The sequence below is a fragment of the Melanostigma gelatinosum genome (assembly GCF_949748355.1).
Source record: "Melanostigma gelatinosum genome assembly, chromosome: 16".
In the NCBI taxonomy this organism is placed as follows: Eukaryota; Metazoa; Chordata; class Actinopteri; order Perciformes; family Zoarcidae; genus Melanostigma; species Melanostigma gelatinosum.
The window spans coordinates 9,436,031-9,454,760 of record NC_136649.1 but is presented as its reverse complement, the minus strand read 5'-3'; the positions used below and the strand labels follow the sequence as shown (position 1 = coordinate 9,454,760).

The following is an 18,730-nucleotide window of genomic DNA, read 5'->3' as shown; positions in this document are numbered from 1 at the left end:
CCTCTAATGCATTTCCATCCATCGCCACTGCCTCGAAAAAAGTTTTCACCTCTCCACAAAACATGTTAATTGCCATCGTGGGCCGAGTATAAAGAAAATATTTCCACGTTAATTATCCAAATATGTTGGCAACCCATCTGCAGACAGCCATTGAAATTACTAAATTATGTTTTCTCCTTTTTATTCTTTCATTTTGGACACATTGTTCGTCAAAAGGCTTCAAAATGTGCAGATGGGTAATCCTTGTGTCTGCAAGGAGCAGCCTGGTTCAAGGTGAATGTTTCATGCCCCTAAGCCCTTCTGTTTCTCTCCATTGTGCTGTTTAGGTTACATATCCTGATGGGATGTTCACTGTACTCCAATAGGGACTTTCCTTGCACATGCAGGCACGCACACTGCACTACATACAACTAAAACCTACTAAGCTTGGCCTTCACTGTGTAATGACTGTTGTCATTATTAATATAATTACTGCCATTTGTAACAGTTATGCAGACATTTTAACCTCAAACTTCAAAGAGCTACACAGCGTGTGCCACAAGAAGAAATCTTTAACCTCTGCAGTTTTACGAGGAAAAATAGTTGAGAATCCCCTCATGGTGGTTAAAAGACATTCACGTCCCGTTTTTAAAGCTTTGCCATCACTTGTTATCTTTCCTAAAAAAATGATTTATCATCGTGACAGCCGTGGTCCAAAGTGCCTTCAAGAAATTGATGATATTTAATCTCACTTTGATTACAACATTTTGTTGGATACCCAGTTTCATTAATGAGCAACTCTGATTGTTCATTCACCTGTTCTCAAATAGAGTCGGACGTATAGTACAAATACCTGCTCTCCTACTTCAGATCTCGTTGTGCTCCAAAACACTGGCAAAAAAACAAAACCTACTGATGCAGTGGGTTTGGAGATAACAACCCATTGACTGTTCCATCTTCGGTTCAAAATGTCTCCTGTTTACGGTGCAACATTCACTGAAAAATCGTGTTAATCTTCAATAAAAGAAATGACTGGAGATTCAGAGAAACAAGTTCTCAACTAAGTGCAGCAATTCTTTCCTTTTTTTTCAAGCAGGTTAGCTTTTGAAAAAGAAATCTCTAATCGGGGTAAAGAAAATCATCCTTCCATGTCAAAAGTTGAATGGATTTGGAGCCAGACCTCGCTGAACATCGCAGTACAGTTATATGTCCTGCTACTTATATGTGTCACTTGTTGTATCTCTTTGCAGACGGCAATCTCAACATACACATCTTCTTCAGAGTGTCTTAAGAAAAGACTAATGCGCCAGATTAGCAACAATTCATCATTTTGTCCTGCTGGTAAAAAAAAATCCTGAATAGAGTCTGCCACAGGGATCTTACGGTTTTTTTTCCAGAAGAAACATTTGTAATAAAATGGCCTTGAGACATCCTGCTTTCTAATTCAACATGTTTTGTCCATACAGTATTCAAATCCGAGTCATATTCTTCCTTCCACTTCACTATCTGCCTACACCGCTGAAGGTAGCAGTCGATATCCTTGCAAAGCTTTTCAATCTTTGCTCCAAAGCTGCTCTGTGCAGCCGGAGTGATGGCAAGGACGAGCTCGCCCATCATGCAACGATCTGTCCTTGACTCGTGTCCGTTTTATTGTTTCAATAGACGCCGGAGGTCTTGAAAGACCAAAGCAACCTGACTGTTGCTCTCTGCATTTTCAGTGAGATCTCTCTTTTTCAAATTCACTTTGGAATCAGTTTGGTTGTGCAGATTGACACACAGCCTTGAGACACTGTTCTATTTTTTTTAGATGTGCTCTTCACTTCTGGGTTTTATTCACCACATGATTTGGTTCTCCACCCTTTTCAAAGAACGGAGAAAGCGCTTCACCTTTGAAGTCGTCATAATTGTGATTTGAGCCAGCTCTTCTTTTTTTCACTTTGGACGATGGCTATTATCCACAGTGGTGGAATTGATCTTGTTAGGTCCTTCTTGCTGATATGCACCAACATAATGCTCCTTTATTGAATTAGAAAGCAGCCCCACAGTACCTGGCCCATGATTTACAATTTGTTCACACTAAATCACAGCCCTGATGTGTGAGGGAGAAGTCCAGCTTCTTCATTTGCCCTCACGTCTGTGGCTAACATCCACACCAGCTGCCTTTTCTGACGGTATCTGACTCATATATAGTTAAGTGAAAATTGTGATGGGGTCAATTCTCCTTTATCATTTGAAGCTCACGGCTTTTAAAGCGTCTGACCTTGACTAGGGCATTTTCTTTGTACCCATGTGCCACAGGGGCTACAATGCTATCAGAATGTGTCCACTAAGTACTGTGTTTTTTGGCCATTGGCCTCCGAAACAGGGTTTACAAACAGCTATATGGCTCTCCAAGGCCAAGCACATGCCTTGTACCAGATGCTTAGCACTGGAGAAGAGATATTCATGCCTAAAGTTAGTCATGTGAAGTAATGTCCACAAAAGCCTTCCATGCAACCCATACATCTAATATTTCTTCAGAAAATACCCGACGGAGTGCTCTAAAATTACTTTTTTCTCTGTCACTCGGCTAACACTCTGAGAGGGTTCATACTATTTGTTCCTTCCCTTCTCTTCCTCTCCAGTAGGTAACACAACAGGACAAAAATGTTAAGACCAATCGCCCTGTACACTCCAGAGCTCCTCCAATTCACAATGCACCGTTGTCATTTAAGAATATGGTAATATTCACTGGTGTGCAGAATTGAGCACTTTGTTGGAAAACAACCCATCTCCTCGACTTTGCTTCACATCTCTTGAAGGGATAAAAACACCCATTCACTCACCTTAACACTAAGGGCTTGGTGAGCAAATGGTAAACCTCTCTAAGTGCATGTATTTGTGAAGAAAAATTGCTTAGCCTTCTCCATTGATAGGACCGGCTATCATCATGTATGAGTCTCGACCAGCACAAGTGAGCCCTCAGGTTTAATCAAACTTTTTCCCCCCCCGCTCTCTTTTAAAGTGTATCTTCCATGAAAATCAACCCAGTCTCTGTAGCATTTGTGTGTCGAGAAGCTCTCCCTCTCTTCGTTCTGCTCGAGTGGTCGATACATTAAAACTTGAACTGATTGATTTCAGAATGCCGTGCCATCAGTGTCCTCGCGCAGCTGTTCACTACATCTGAAGTATCTTAGTCATCAAGCTTTAGGCCAGGGATTGATAATAGCTTGACCGGCAGGGCCTATCTTACCCATCCATTTCCAGGAGACCTTGTATTTAGCACCCTGAGCACTTGTGGCAAATCTCAAACAGCACAAGGGTGTTCACAGAGCGGCTGAGTGGAAAGCTTTTTCTCATTCGTCTGCACCTCATGAATAAATTCCAACTCTTTGCCTTAATGTGGAATTTCAAACGAGGTATGAGGCCAATTTATTTATTTGTATTCTTTGCATCTTAGCGATACTCTTGAACACAGCGATGGCAGCGAGGATAATCTCTGTCTTTCATCAGCAAAGTGGCCCTGCACAAAACCCATCAGTAATGGATTCACTATTGATTGACGGTCGCTCCTGTTCTACTAGGCAACACCATTATTATTGCGCGTAGATTCCAGACTGCCCACAATAAAATTATTGTCTTGATTTAAGGTATCCACCCACCCCAAGGTGTCATAATAGCACAACTGGTGTTTACTTATATTGCTTTCTTCCTCAACAATTACTGTCATCATTTCTACACCGAGCAGATATTGCCAACCGTAGAGAGGGTGGGAAATGTTGCCGGTGCACGTGCAACATATGTAATGAATAGTGCTGAAGACAATCAAGACATTCTTATGAAAACGGCCATTAAATAAAATAAACACTGAGTTATTTTGTGTTTTGTGTTTGTAGAAATTGTGATGTGCAGACTGTTTTCCACAAAAGCATGTTCCCTATATCGTCTACTTAAAAATGTTGCCTCATATTTTCTGCCATGGTGTCACACAGTGGATACTTTATTTACTCATATGACCTTATATTACTAATATATTTAAGTATTACTGTTTGCTGATTTTGTCTTATAGAAATGTTGAATTCAGATGATCCAGTTGTTAGTTACTAATATATTGGCGCATAGTTTTTAGGCGGTTTTTTTTCATTCTACCCGATTTCACATAAATGTATTACATGGTCATAGTATCCATCCAACAGATGTGTAAAATACTTTTTACATGTGTGTGTGTGTGTGTGTGTGTGTGTGTGTGTGTGTGTGTGTGTGTGTGTGTGTGTGTGTGTGTGTGTGTGTGTGCGTGTGTATGTTTGTTTGTGTGTGTGTGCGTCTTTAATGCAGATCGATATAAATATGAAGATGCATGCCTTAATTGTTGTTTTTATTCCCACCATTATAATTATTGGTGTTTTTTTGCACCTAATGTCCTCGTGAGCGGAGACTCCGGAATTTATTATCTGACTGACATTTTCTGTTGCGGCCTAAGCACACACAGTTGCGGGTGTTTCCAGTGTCGACACATGTGGATCTATGTGGCTAACATTATGTGTTAGTAGCCTGCCTCGTGGGAGATGCCCGGGTCTCCAATCGTTGTGAATTGCTGTGACCTTGGTTATCAATCATTGCATCAGGGTATCTAAAGTAAACGCAACTGTGGCGTGGATAACATGCCACATCTGCTCTTTGGACGGGGCTGCTTCTTGGTTACCAAGCGATTTATTAGAGAGCCCTGCGTGAGGAATAATAGGTCGCAGTAAAAAATATCAACCGGCAGCTCCTCCATAGGCGTATACAATTATCTCCTAAACAGGCTGTTGTAACATTATCACTCACCTACATTATACAGCAGATACTTTCATGCCCCCAAAAACATCCCAAAGAGAGAGAACGAGCTGCGCCGGGTTAAAAGCACCGTCTGCAGGGAGCTGTGTTTGCGCTCAAGACCAATTTATTGCCGATGAACATATGGCCAATATTTTTTCTCACGTCATAGCAAGGGGAAAACAAACACCAAGCAATGTTAGCCAGTCAGCGAGAGCAGAGCCACTTGGCCAGCTATGCAAACGCTCTTGGACAATATGAGAAGAGAAGCACTTGCTTTCTGGGTATATAAACCACATCAGGCTTATCTCTGCACGCACTCCTGACTCCCATTTGGAGATATTTCATTCACTCTGCGCGCTGTCTTAACGCTGGCAACACATTCAGGCCCCCTCCCGTCTAGGTAAGCGCACTGGATGCTCCACTCCGTTTACATACAGTATTTGTTTTCTGTTTTTACAGCCTAATAGAGGCTGCTTACTTTCTTTTGCTGTTCTATGCGCATCAGCACGCATCTTAGTCATTGAGTGTAGACAATCCAGCTCGTTTGGACTGTGTTTCATGCTTTTTCAGAGTGCGGGTCTGTGCGTTGTTTTCTTTTAGCCTACTATAGTTGGTGATCATTACGCACTCACGTGGTGGACAATATCATTGAGACTGCACATGTGAGCGTGGCCTGCACCCTCATGTCCGAGCTCAATCAGGAGAATTGTTTGGAAAAGAAGAATTGTAAACTATGTTTAACCAAAAAAAAACAGATATGAGAAGATTCACATGGCTTCTTCAACAGCCAACCAAAACACAAATGATAGATAATAGCTTCCACAAATGGTGCGCTCACGAGGTTACACCATGCCTGACTGAGGAACATCAGTGTATCTTAATGGACATGGATGGGTGTGTTTGCCTGCATGGGAAGTATCAAACGTACGTTATATTCTTTACATCATAACGTGTCTGATTCCATAGCCTATGTTCGTATTGGCGAATATAAGTTGTCTAATTGGGTGCACACAATACGCACCTCCTGTTGTTTCCCAAAGTTGCCGGTAGAGACCGCTATAGCTCTACAGATGTCAACAGATGTTCATGTTATTACTGCACTCACACAAAGACTTCCTAACAAGGAGGACAAGTTGTCTGTACTTGTGTCAGTAGATCAGGTTCTCCTGGAGAGGATGATTTATTCATTTGTTTATTTATTCATACAAATGCCCCACACAATACAACAAATAACAGTCGTCTCCTTTTTAATTCATCTGAAAAAGTCGAGCCATTTTTCCCTCCTTCCTGCCAATGTCAGTGCGATACTGACATGGGAAGTGATTAAAAAATAATAAACCCCTTTTTAGCAATTCGTCTTACACAGAAAAAAGATTACGGCGAATGGCACAGCGTGGCATGAAATTCACCGTTACAAATAAACTGGTGGTAACAAATGAAGGCATCTCCTCGGGCCATGGGCGCACTGCTATAATCTCGCCGTGACATGTTTAATCATCAGAGGAAAGGAGACGAATAAAGACTTTTGCCCTGGAGGGAAAGGTGGCTGGATATTTGTAAGAAGAAAAAAATAACCAAACGGGCTCCAAAATGATTTCTACCCTGAAGCCAAGTCTCCTCGGGCCATGGCTTAGCCCCCATAATAAATAAACCGGACCCGCGTTACCTGCATATCATATATAGGCTTTTAATCATAGAGGGAGAAAATCGGTGTTGTCACTCCGTACATTCATCATGGGCACCCTGAGGCAGAAGGGGTTACCTTTATCAAAGACTAACTCCCTGCCTGAGGCGCCCAAACACGCTGAAATTCAGCGATTAAAAGGAGGGAATGATCAACGTTATTATGGGTTCTCCTGCGGCATTCTTATTTGTGCATTCAATCGAAAGATGTATTTAATCAAGAATATAAAAAGCTCTTTCTTCACTTATTTGGGAACAATCGTGGGCATGAATTTTTAGGAGGGAATTATAATTAATCAGACGGGGCCCGTTTTTTGGGGTTCATCCGAAAAATTAATTGTTTTTGGATGAGTCCATTCTGCTGTACGTTTGATTACAAAGCTGGGATCAGGGAAGAAATGTAACAAGCTTTAATAATGAGCCAGTCAGCTCTGTTGCTTATAATATTAAAATGGGAGCACTTGCGAAACTGGTGATAGCATAATTTTAGCAGCAATGAGCACATAAAAAGGTTAGTATTGCGCATGCTATTCACATACAGTTTTACGCACGAAGTCAGATGATACATTCTGTTATAATGTATGTTTTTTAGAGTCAGATCTGAAGATTTAGTGTCAGCTGAACTTAAATAAGCGGGTGATGGGAAGCCCCAGCCCTGCGCCCCGTATTGTCCTTTAAATCCTGATGCATCTGCAGCTCAGAGGCCCTTCTTTACTCCATCGTCTGGTTTAACACCCCCAACACACACACACAAGTCGCAGCAGACACACAGTCGGATTGAGGATGATTTGCCCACGGAGAGGGAAAAGCAGTGGAAACATATTTGCAACAATGTTTCAACTCTTACATTTGTTAAAAACGGGATTGTTCATTTTTACGACCTAATAATTCAACACCAATAAAAGTGGTAGTGACAATGAAAATATAATGTAAAAATGAACTACATCTATAATGACAACAACAATAATAGTGTTTGCAATATTAATATTGTTAATAATAATTACTATTATAATAATGATACAATCTCCATACTGTAAAAAAAAGAAGAGGCTCAAAATCTGGCATTTATTTTTACACTAAATTAATTTGGAATAATTGTACATCATTTCAGCCTGAACACCTCCTGAGCAGATTTTCAGGACTGTAAACATTTTTCCGGTGTCGTTCCCGTTAACTCGTCCCGCTCTGCACAAAACTGGCCAGTGTCAGAGTGAAAAGGCAAGCGGCCTGTTTGAACTACCTGTGAAAGTAAACAGGTAAACACAGAGCGATAGGCTCTCCAAGTGGAGTACGTCCACTTAGCCTGTGCACATTTACCTCTTCTTTCCGAAACCCTCGGCTCAATTGATCAAATAGTGCATCCCCAGCAACTGCCCACAGTCTGCAGCCCAGTGCGCTCCCATGCGCCGTCACCAAACCTACTGTGACTTCCCCCTTGTCACTGTGCCACACGCAGCCACCGCGAAGCAGAATGGCTCGGGTGATAAGCCCGCATGCTCTAACACACCCTGATTTAGCTCCACACACTTTTGAGGCGCTAAATAAGTCTCAGTGAAATAATGTCCTGCGTGGGCCAAGTGAGTTTCCTGATGAGATGTGGATGGAGGCTACAGCCCGGGCCATTCCTCCGTGGTGCGTAAAGCTCTCCGTGTGTCTGCTGCGGGCTGGATGTCCCCCTCACAAGTCGGATTTAGCTGAGCAGCATTACTTGGTGGATCAGGTCAGTAACCTCTCTCTCCCGTATAGAGGCTCAGGCGCTGCTCCAGTTTGTCCACATACCGTTCAGCTCAATGGAGCCTTTGTGGGATGTTGAGACTTATGATTAATTCTGCCAGTCTGGTGAAATATTTACCTCAGGGCCTGTATGTCAGGTGCACTACTATGAGGACCAAAAACCCTAGAAAGATTATTAATTATATAAAGCCAGTAATAGTGATCCTGCATACAATTTCAATTTAGTTTTATCAATTTAATACGATTAGTTTACTAATAATAGTCTATTACAATAGTCTTACTAATCATGACAATCATATTAATAATAACCATATAATCATAATATTACAATTTATTTTAATAAGTGCTACAATCAATTAATTCAATCTGATTTTAACAATCTGTGCAACTAAAATACATATTTCCTGATGTTCCATCAAGAAGGCGAAAGAGCATGTGTGCGTGTGTGTGTGTGTGTGTGTGTGTGCGTGTGTGTGTGTGTGTGTGTGTAGGTGTGTGTGTGTGTGTGTGTGTGTGTGTGCTGAGATGAAGGACTTTCCTTAATATTGTGGAGCGATCCAGGAATTGAATGAAGAGATAGTCCATTGAAAGCAGTTGAATGCCATGACAACTATAGGAACAACCTCAGATTTATTCCAAACAGTTAGGAAGCATTGTGCACGGGGCGTCAATCATCTATTATTTCGCCCCTGAAATAAATGCAAAAACTGCGGCCGAACAAAAGCTTCCAACAGGAGCCGGACATTTGTCTACATTTCCCCCATTGTCTGCAGCTTAGCAATCGGTTTGTATTTGTGTTTGCCCGGGTCCGACCACCCAGGATGCGCAGAGGACTTGCTAAAAAACGTGAAACATTGTCACCCACATCACATACTGGATAGGAGGCAGAGGGAGGAGAACGAAAGGGAAAGTCTTGAAGGGGAGGCAAATAAAGTAAGCAACAATGGTACTCGGATTTCCACAGAAAGAGCAAGATTGAGCACTTTAGAGGGGGCTCCACACACGCAGAAAACAAATATTAGGATGCGCTGCCATGATGAAACTGAGGAGATTTATTGAGGAAAAGACAATTTTGTTTTTTACTAGTCTGATTGCATGATACAGTATGCATTCATATGTATACTATATCATAGCTCAGCAAACACTGTTTTAGGCCGATTGTATTTGTTCTAATTATAAGCCTGCAGTTTTCTGCTATTAGACACAGTTTAATACAATAATAACAATATTAATTATTATTCATATTATATGTTATTATTATTGATGGTATAATTAGTAGTGGTATTGTTATTGTTGTCGCTATAGTCCTCATTATCAGCATCACATTTGGATAGGCCTACTGTCTTAAATACCTGCTTAGCGTTTCCAAACAAACAGAGTCCTGCTTCAGTTTCAACACAGCCTCTTGTCCTTAAGCCCTGGCAAAAATATTGACACAAAAGGTTTACATAAATTACCCCCGAATATTTGAACAATAGCCGCTCGTCCTTGTGGTTCCCATCCCTGAAAAATAAATAAATGAAAAAATAACCCAAAATGTATTTATTTTATACCTGACTGTTTTTGTGAGGAAAGTAAAAGGCATGAGCTTCAGTGAGAGCAATTTGTTAAAACGGGCTTTTTAAGTATTGTGAGCATAAAGCTACTTTGAGGTTCTTTGTATGTAAATAGGGTGTAAAAAAGGCCCTCCCCGTCTTTGTAATTAATTGACACGTTATACCACTCATCATGCTCTGAAGCACCAATGGTAGAGGCTCGGATCTCCCCAAAACCCACAATTTCACATCTGCAAACACTGTCTTCATCCACTTGACTCCTAAGACCCGCCCACACGTGGCCAACCTTTCGCGTGTTTTAATGCTTTTTCACTGCAGGTTCATGTGTTGAGACCAACCTTATATGGACTGATCGGACAAGGTAATGGCTTATTTCACTCTAGCACCCAGCAGCAGCACAGTATCCATGAGCCACACATAGCACTTCAGCCACTTTGGCATTCTTCCTGGATTTACACTGAATCCACTGCTACTTGCTCAGGCAATGGTTATCCACAGTGGCTGCTCTACTTCAGCGTAGAGCGACTCTTACTCATCCTATTTTTTCCTGAAACGTCGCCTCTTCTTCTTTTTTTCTCTTTCTTTCTAAACAGCGGATTGTCCGAAAAGCTGGTGCAGCAACTTTTCCCTGCATATTTCCCCCCCCCCCACCCCCCCACCCCACCCCACCAGAATATGTCGTTGACCATCACAAAGACGGGCTTTTCTGTAAAGGACATTTTGGACCTTCCTGACACAAATGACGAAGACGGATCTATCACCGGAGCGGAGGAAGACACGGAGGGATCGGAGACCACGTCCACGAGAAAAAACACTGGAGTTTTGGTGCAAAGTCCTCGAGAAAACGTTCAAAATCTGCCTTTAAAGAACCCCTTTTATGACAGTAGTGACAATCCTTACACACGATGGCTTGCTACTACGGACAGTATTCAGTATTCATGTAAGTAGAGTCTAAGAATGTTTGCTGATCTTGTTGATAATGACTTCTGTGATATTTCCAAGCTATGCGGTTACATTAAGCCATAATTGATGGCATGCAGCCTCCTATTCCACCCTAACGACGCCCTTGGGTGGCGTGCAGCAGTCATCTTTTATGCACCGTGCACTGCTGCGCTCGTCTTGAGGCGTTTACGGGCTCAACAAATGCATGCAGTGTTTAGGCTCAACGCACCTTGTGTTGTCAGAATTTGATCGATAAAACACCGCGGAAGAAAACAAGCAAACAAGGAGGCTGTAAGTTATTCCAAGTATAAGCACGGTGTGAAATATAAGACGTGCATTCTGTGGGGATTTACGAGCAGACAATGCCACCTTTTAATGCTTCACTGACTCCCTCTCCTTGTGGAGATTTGGGCTAAAGAATCATTTTTTTGTGTGCTTTCCACTTCAAAATGACACCAAAGACTTCAAATTGGCCAATAAGCCCCAGCGTTTTGTTATTCAGCCGCGTTTATGTCTTAAGACGCGTTGCATATCGCTTTGCAATCCTGTTTTGACAAGTGCTCGATCACTAACAGGTTATTGTTCTTATTACGCAGCAGCACTATCAATTTGCATCCTAAGTTTTGATTGATTGATTATTGTGCTTTTGATGAAGAATGTCCTCTGGAAACTTTAAGACATAACATTTTGACAGTGTTTCTCCCGTTTCTTGCCGCAGTGCACGGTCTATCCGCCAGCTCTCAGGACTCGGCCAAGTCCCCGGAGCCGTCCGCGGACGACGAATCGCCGGACAACGACAAGGAAACTTCCAGCAGCGGCGGCAGCGACTCCGGCAAGAAGCGGAAAAGGAGGGTGTTGTTTTCCAAGGCGCAGACCTACGAGCTGGAGCGCCGCTTCAGGCAGCAGAGGTACCTGTCCGCCCCTGAGAGGGAGCACCTGGCCAGCCTGATCCGCCTCACCCCGACCCAAGTGAAGATCTGGTTCCAGAACCACCGGTATAAGATGAAGAGAGCCCGGGCCGAGAAAGGTATGGAAGTGACCCATCTCCCTTCTCCCAGGCGGGTGGCCGTGCCTGTCTTAGTCAGGGATGGAAAGCCTTGTCACACTCTTAAAGCTCAGGACTTGGCGGCCACTTTTCAGGCCGGGATCCCCTTCTCGGCTTATAGTGCCCAGTCACTCCAACACATGCAGTATAACGCGCAGTACAGCGCCGCGGCGCCACAGTTCCCAGCACATCACTTGGTGCAAACGCAACAGTGGACTTGGTGAGAGAAATTATAGAGACTTGGCTTGGAGGCACGATAGGGAGTTCCACCACAAAGCAAAGAAAAAAAATAAAACACAAAAAACAAAAAGACTTTTCATTTTTGCAGCTTGACTCATATATATACTACCATTTTTATTCGGGGCTCATGTGTGCGCCGTGTTTACATGTTTTCGTTAAGAGAACTGGGTCCGAACCTCTCCCTTATAGATTTCATTCAGAATGTCAATGCTCTTCTTGTGAATTACTTTGTAAAGTATGTTGTGTGTTGGTTGTAGAGATGTTTTCCTCTTTTTCTTTTTCTTTTGTCCCTTCGTGTTATTATCAGCACGTACGATCCACTTTATAATTATAGAAATTTTAATTTCTTGCTTCTTTTATGGACCGAAAAAATATTTATGGCCATGAATAAACACTGGCAACTTTGCAGCTATTTTCCTTTTGTTTTTATTTCCTGTAAATATTTTGTGGCATATATGTTTGCAAGCTCGAAGGCTTTCGGGAGCGCAAAGCTGAAGATCAGCCTCTATATTTTAGGTTTCACATTTCAAAAACGAGGGTGTGTTTTTTTGGCAAAACCTTTTGACTGCCGTATCAGATCACATATGTAAATAACGGTGTAGCCGCGCGGAGATGGCTAAATATCCCACTTTTTTTATAAGGACTTTAAAATAAAAAGCTGTGTTTCTCAAATGAGGGTTTGGTTTATACAAGTGTCCGAATCGATGTGATGATCTCTGAAAAGGCATCGCTATTGACATCACAATGGAAAGCGAGGTGCTAAACACTATATTGTGGCGCAGAAAGGAGCTTGAGTCTGGGAATAAATCTCCAGCGCACTTCAGTCTTCTCCTTTTAGGCAAATTTAATCCGGGGAATATTTTTCTCTGAATCCGCACACCTCACTAATAAAGAGCCTAAAGTCACTTGTGAAATGGGACCGAAATCCACTCACTTAATATAAGAGGGCTCCTCCACAAGAAGCTTTTGAGTCAAAAGCTCTCCTTTTTGTCAGCATCCCCAACCACTCCCGGCCTTGGGTGCAAAGCGGTAGACTGTGTGTTGGGGGGGCAATAAATGTTTTGTTATCTTGTTAAGCGCTAAACTGCAAATAGAGCAGGAATAATCAATGAGTCACCAGTCTTCTTTGTTTAACCGCGGCCAACGGTCAACTAAAATACGCACGGCTCAGATGGGCTTTAACCGCCTAATAAAGTGATTTTTTTCATAGAACAGGTTAGCAACGATATTCCACATTCAACTCCACGTTGCACTGTTAGCCACCATACTCTTTAAAGTGGAACCAGAACGAGCACAAATGGCTCACCAGTGATCCGTGTACAGCGCACTGCGGATTATCAGACTGCAGTCAATATCTTGGGTAAATATGATAACCTGGTAGAAAAATCTATGCATCATGTTTGTCCCGGGACGAAAGGAAAAAAGAAAAAAGCACCCACAACAGATGTTAGAGTCGCCCCTATCATCACTGAACAAACAGCCAAATTGGGCAGATTTGCTAATTATTTACAGAATTGAGTCTCAAGGGGCTACTGCTTTTGTGGGCGACACAGACCCAATTTGTCCCCGACAGAAAGGTTTTGTGTTTCACCACTGGTTGAGCCTGTATAGGTCAAATAAATCAGCTCTTTGCTTGTGGGTTTTTTGGGTTCCTGCTACATTTTGTGGGTGGCCATGAAATACATAGCGTTGCTTCGAGCGTGCCAATTTTATGCCACAGTTCTTGTGAAGTGTGAGGAGAAATGAGCTGTGAGACGGGAATTATGAAGTGAATTTCAAAAGGTTTTGATGTAGCATTGTGTCGGTTTTTTGATGATCGGGAACTTCAGCTTTAGCTGATATCCAGGCTTCTTCAAAATAAAACTGAACACATGGGACATGGGTCTTAAAACCGACATTTAAACCCCTCGCGAGTAAAAGAAAAATGCAGACCTTTGTGTGGCTCCTTGCCCTCAAGACTTTGCCCCTGTGCTGAGGCAGTATTGTGACTCTATCATTCATAATACAGGACACGACACAACACCGAGACAAAAGCCCAGGCCTGGTTTTGCAGGATGTCAGAGGCGTGCATGTTAACGAGCAGCAGCAGTGGGGCTGCTGCAGACAGTGCAGATAGAGAGACTGACAGAGTTTCTTGGTGCTGTTCAGAGTCAGGGAGATGTATCCTTGGGCTTTTTGTCCTGCCTGTCACTTGGTGCCATTGTGATCTTTTGCTGCACACGTTGTATCCCATATGGGCAGCTGGGCTCGGACAAGGAGAAAAGGGTCTCTCACAAACCCCAAATTGTCTCAAGCTTTCAAATAAAGCATTGTTGTCTCTCAAAGAAAAACGAATTAAAAATTCGTGCTGTATCTATTCTGGTAAAAAAAAAAGAAGAAGCCCCATTCACAGATAACAGGGAGTCCTTCTTCCTTGATAGAGCTATGCCAACAACAGCCTTCTCATTTCTCTTTCCCCTCTCTCCCCCGTCCTCCAGAGTGAAAGGCTGCTTATTGTCTGTGCTGAAAAGTCGCTCCTCTTAGCGGAAAAAAACTATTTTAACACCAGACAGTGTTCTTCCTTATTTGAGTCCCGCTGGTATGCGTTGGCCCTGTTTCTAAAATAGACTCCTGGAAATATATTTCAGACAATTTGCCCCCATAAGATTCCGGTTTTTTTTACGTCGGCTTGAGATGTAAAGCTGAGCTGCTATGGACATTCTGCGCCAATTAAAGGTCGCGCATCCTTGGATTTGACTCATAACAAGAAGATTTTCGTGGTAACAATTGCAGAAATATGCAAATGCTACGATTGATCAATGTAAGAAGTAAATGCTGAAACTGCCATTTGCATTCAGATTTTATTGTGAATCTGATGATCTGGAAGTGATACTGCAGAATCCAGATGTTTTTTTTTCCAGGGGAACACAAACCATTGGCAGGTGTTTAGTGGACTAACGCGCCAAGATTTACGTCCGTTCGAAAGATTATAAATTAACTCGTGAAAATAGCCCCTATATATCTTAATGTCATATTTTATTGTGCCTTTAGTTTGAGATTTCTTTTTATATTTTATTATGCATTTTATATATTGTTTTTAGCAAGCCACTACATCTAAAGCCTGTTTGTCACCAAATAGATTCAAACATATATTTAGTTAAACCCCCACAAACATTTTGCATCCAGCGACGCGTTATGTTGTACCCCAAACCGGAGAAAAATAATAATAATAATAATTTTAAAAAAAAGAGCCTTCAAGATGCATTCTTACGGCGAACAATACTCTCTTTGCAGCCGTGGTTTTTTTTTTTTGTCATTAACGCACCAGAAAATTACACCACCCCTCTACCAGCTCAGCAACAGGGTCAGATTTATCGGAAATTGCTTTTGGCTGCTTGAAGGGATAAAGCAGGCGACGTTAAAACAAGCATATTGGCGCGCAGCATAGTTCAACCTGCGTGGATAACACTATTATATACCTTGGAATACAATACTTGAGGAAATATGCACTTGGGACACCATGGATCTTCGTCATCCTGCCCATTTGAACCTCGACATGAATCACTTTTCTGTCATGCACATCGCCAAATAAACGAGGATTTCAAAGCTGTAATAAGCGGTGCTTTTCATTTAAAGGAAGCTATCTGGGTTTTATTGCCTTAAAGGAGATCCAGATTAGATTCGCCACAGTGCCGATATTAAAGAGCGAGGGAGTGATGGAGGGGGCCGGGGAGGCAGGGGGAGGAGGCTTTGCGCCAAGCTGCCACAAGATGGAAGCAGAGGTCTTTAGTTGGCGTCATGCAGCGTTTACCTGCACATGTCTGACAGTCCAACTGCTTCTCATTCCAGCACAAAATTACACTACGACTGCTGAAATCAACGTGTTTTTTTCTTCTTTTTAATGAACACACGTCACTGTGTTTTTAAGTGCGTGCTTGTGGTTTATTACATTGTGATTGATCTTAAGAGCATAATCATATCGCTCTCGAAAACAGACTGAGCACTATTTCCATCTCAAACCTAAAGACATAGGGAGCGGGAGAGAGTGGGTGAAAGAGGGAGAGTGGCTGGGTTACTCCACAGTGTGGCGCAATAGGATAGGGGGACAAATGGACGAACATGGTGCAGATTAATTCACTTCACTGAAAGTGAACAATAGAGCAGAAGTGAGCTTTTCCAAGGAAAGTCTCAGCTCAATCTGTGTCCTTCACAACAGAGAAGACTTTGATTCCAATATCCCCAGCAACATATAGAAAACGACATTCTCATCACAGTTATTAGTTTATTACATTTATTTTATATATCTAACAAAAAGTGACAACAAATATCCTATTGGAGCACCGAGTAACACAGTGAAACAGAAAATCAGTGGTGTCTGATGACCAAATATGTCTAATCATATCTAGCATCCACTCACTTTTATTATTCACATGCCTATCACGTGCTGCACGTTAGGTAGACTTACTTCCCAGGCTGCAAAGTGCCTGAGCACCATCGTCTCCTCATGCGGAGAAGAAGTTTATGCAAAGCACTGCAAAATGGGTCAAATGACAAAATAAAAGGCTCCCATCTTCGTGCACCTGCTCAGTTCAGCATCAGTGAGCTTGCACCTGTAGGGGGCCTCATTGGGTTAGAAAGAGGCACCAGCAGGGGGTGGAGGGATGCTGGACTTGATGGAAGAGGAGGGAGAAAGGAGGAAAGGAAATGTGTAAATCTGCAAGAGTTTTGGTCACTTTGATGAGGCCGGTAATGTAGAAAAAAATAATAATACACAGGAAAGGAACAAAGAGCTTCCAACTAATCTGCACATCAAAATTATATCCAGATATTAATATTTCAAAATCTGCTCCTGGAATTCTTCTGTTTCATGTTTTGTTTTTGCGTGAATACAGATATGGACATCTCACATTCTCATTAAGATATCTTCAAGAGTTAAGGGGTTATTAGAGCGCACAGTGCTGTGTGAACCAGAGAGAATCCACACAGCAAATCCACAAGTTGACTCAGTGGGACAAAGCGTCTGCAGAGCATTGTTCCGATCAGCCTGCCGTCTGCGTGAGGAAAACCCGGTGAGCTGAGAGCTGACTAACACACACACCGGTTTCTGTGGGTTAAACAAGGAAGACACAGAAGAGCTGCAGCTTGATCACAGTTTTCTGTGGAGTTTAAGGAAAGAGACAAAGACCGTCCCTGAGCATCCCCGTCTTCTGTCATGTTGTGTTTATCTATAACATGAATACAAATCAGATTCTCTGTTATTGTATCCGATTGGAAAGCAGAAACTAGTCATTTATACGGCCAACACAGAAAACTACCTACAACATTCCGCAACAAGTCAGTTGATCTGAATAATCTGCATTGTATTTTCTTTCAAATAAGTATTCACAATTTGTAGATGGCTTATTTAATTTCTGGAATAGTTAACCCCTCTGTCTGCCTACAATTTGTGCCCTTGTCTGTCGGGATCCTATACAAAACATTCTCCATGTTCATTTGGCGGTAACGTTTGAATTGAATTGACTGGGACAACACACAAGTAAAGAAGAAGAAGACACAAGTTAGTGGGTGCAAATTAAAGGGGAAGAATTTCCTGGTGAACATCTGATCATAAAAGTATCATACCTCATATTCTACATCTATATGACATGCATCATTTAAAGCACCCAGCAAATACATATCCTAACAGTATTGTTTGATTTGCTCTTCTGCAACTCACTCTGAGGTGGCATCCTGTTCCTACAGAGTTGTTCTTTCCTGTGCAGTTAAAACACAGTTGAGAGACAATACAGAACTCATTTGCTTACGTTTTCATGTCTCCATGTCAGGTCATTTTCACAAACTTCAAGTGTAAGTAGATGTAGGAGATTGTTGGCTCATTTCCTATCAGACTGAGACTGAGGTGAAGCTAAGGCTGAGCAACACGCTCCATTGTGACATGTTTCTGAATACTAAGATTCTATGAGTAAAATTCAACAGTCAGTGAAAGTGTCTCACGTGGGAGACAAAAAAAACACATTTCCATTCTCGCATCTTTGGACAAGACAAAACATGCAACAGTGTTTTGATGTGGGAGACGCTGACAGTGCACTTCTTTAAAATTGTGCCAGCTGCAGGTCTGAGTTTAAAGCACTGGAGATGAACAGCGGCCGGTTTAGAGCCGTCTCTGTGAAAAAGCAGTGAGTGTCAAGGTTCTTGACTTTGCTGAATGTTGAGATTAGGAAAACAGCAGAGTCTGCAGAGTACACAGGGAGGCTGCAACGATCTGATCAGGTAGAGTGCTCAGACAGAGCAGGCTTTCTACTTCTTCTTCCCAGGTACCTTTCTCTACCTGTCTGCTAGTATTCCACCACTGCAGCCATGTAAAACAATATCATGGTGGATGAAATAAAAGACTACAGAAAATCACTCTGGCTTTTTATTTTGGTCACTTTGTTTTTTTGGGTTTATAACGTATGGAAGGGTCACAAAATTCACATTTAAACGTTAATGATGTACTGCACGTATCACGAGGAAACCCCCTTTCGTAGGTCCATTAAGCATCGAAGGTGTATTCAGTGTACATCATTCACTAATATTCTAACAGCGGATACTCTATCATGGGAGTCAATGACAAAGCAATGGGACAGTCAGTGTTAAAAAAAAGAGGTTGTTGAGAGCTATTAACAACGAAATGTGTCTCAAGCAGTGACTCAGCGTCCTCCTGCTCTCACTGGTGTGCAAACTCTGGTACATTAGGGAGGGGGGGGGGGCATATATATAAAAACATGCATGCATC

The 18,730-nt window shown here is 42.2% G+C and overlaps 1 protein-coding gene across 2 annotated transcripts; it reads left to right on the top strand.

The window, feature by feature from the left end:
• Positions 1–232: 232 nt before the first annotated feature.
• nkx2.2a (NK2 homeobox 2a) lies at positions 233–11,960 on the top strand (the record flags this gene model as incomplete). Of its 2 annotated transcripts, none has more annotated exons than XM_079286316.1 (3): positions 233–273; positions 10,343–10,689; positions 11,386–11,960. In XM_079286316.1, the coding sequence occupies 3 exons, from the start codon at positions 233–235 to the stop codon at positions 11,958–11,960; spliced, it is 963 nt and encodes a 320-aa protein (XP_079142442.1). The 2 variants fall into 2 exon arrangements, with proteins under 2 accessions (XP_079142442.1, XP_079142443.1); XM_079286317.1 differs by lacking the exon at positions 233–273 and adding an exon at positions 8,045–8,179 and having other exon boundaries at positions 11,410–11,960.
• Between the last annotated feature and the right edge of the window lie 6,770 nt (positions 11,961–18,730).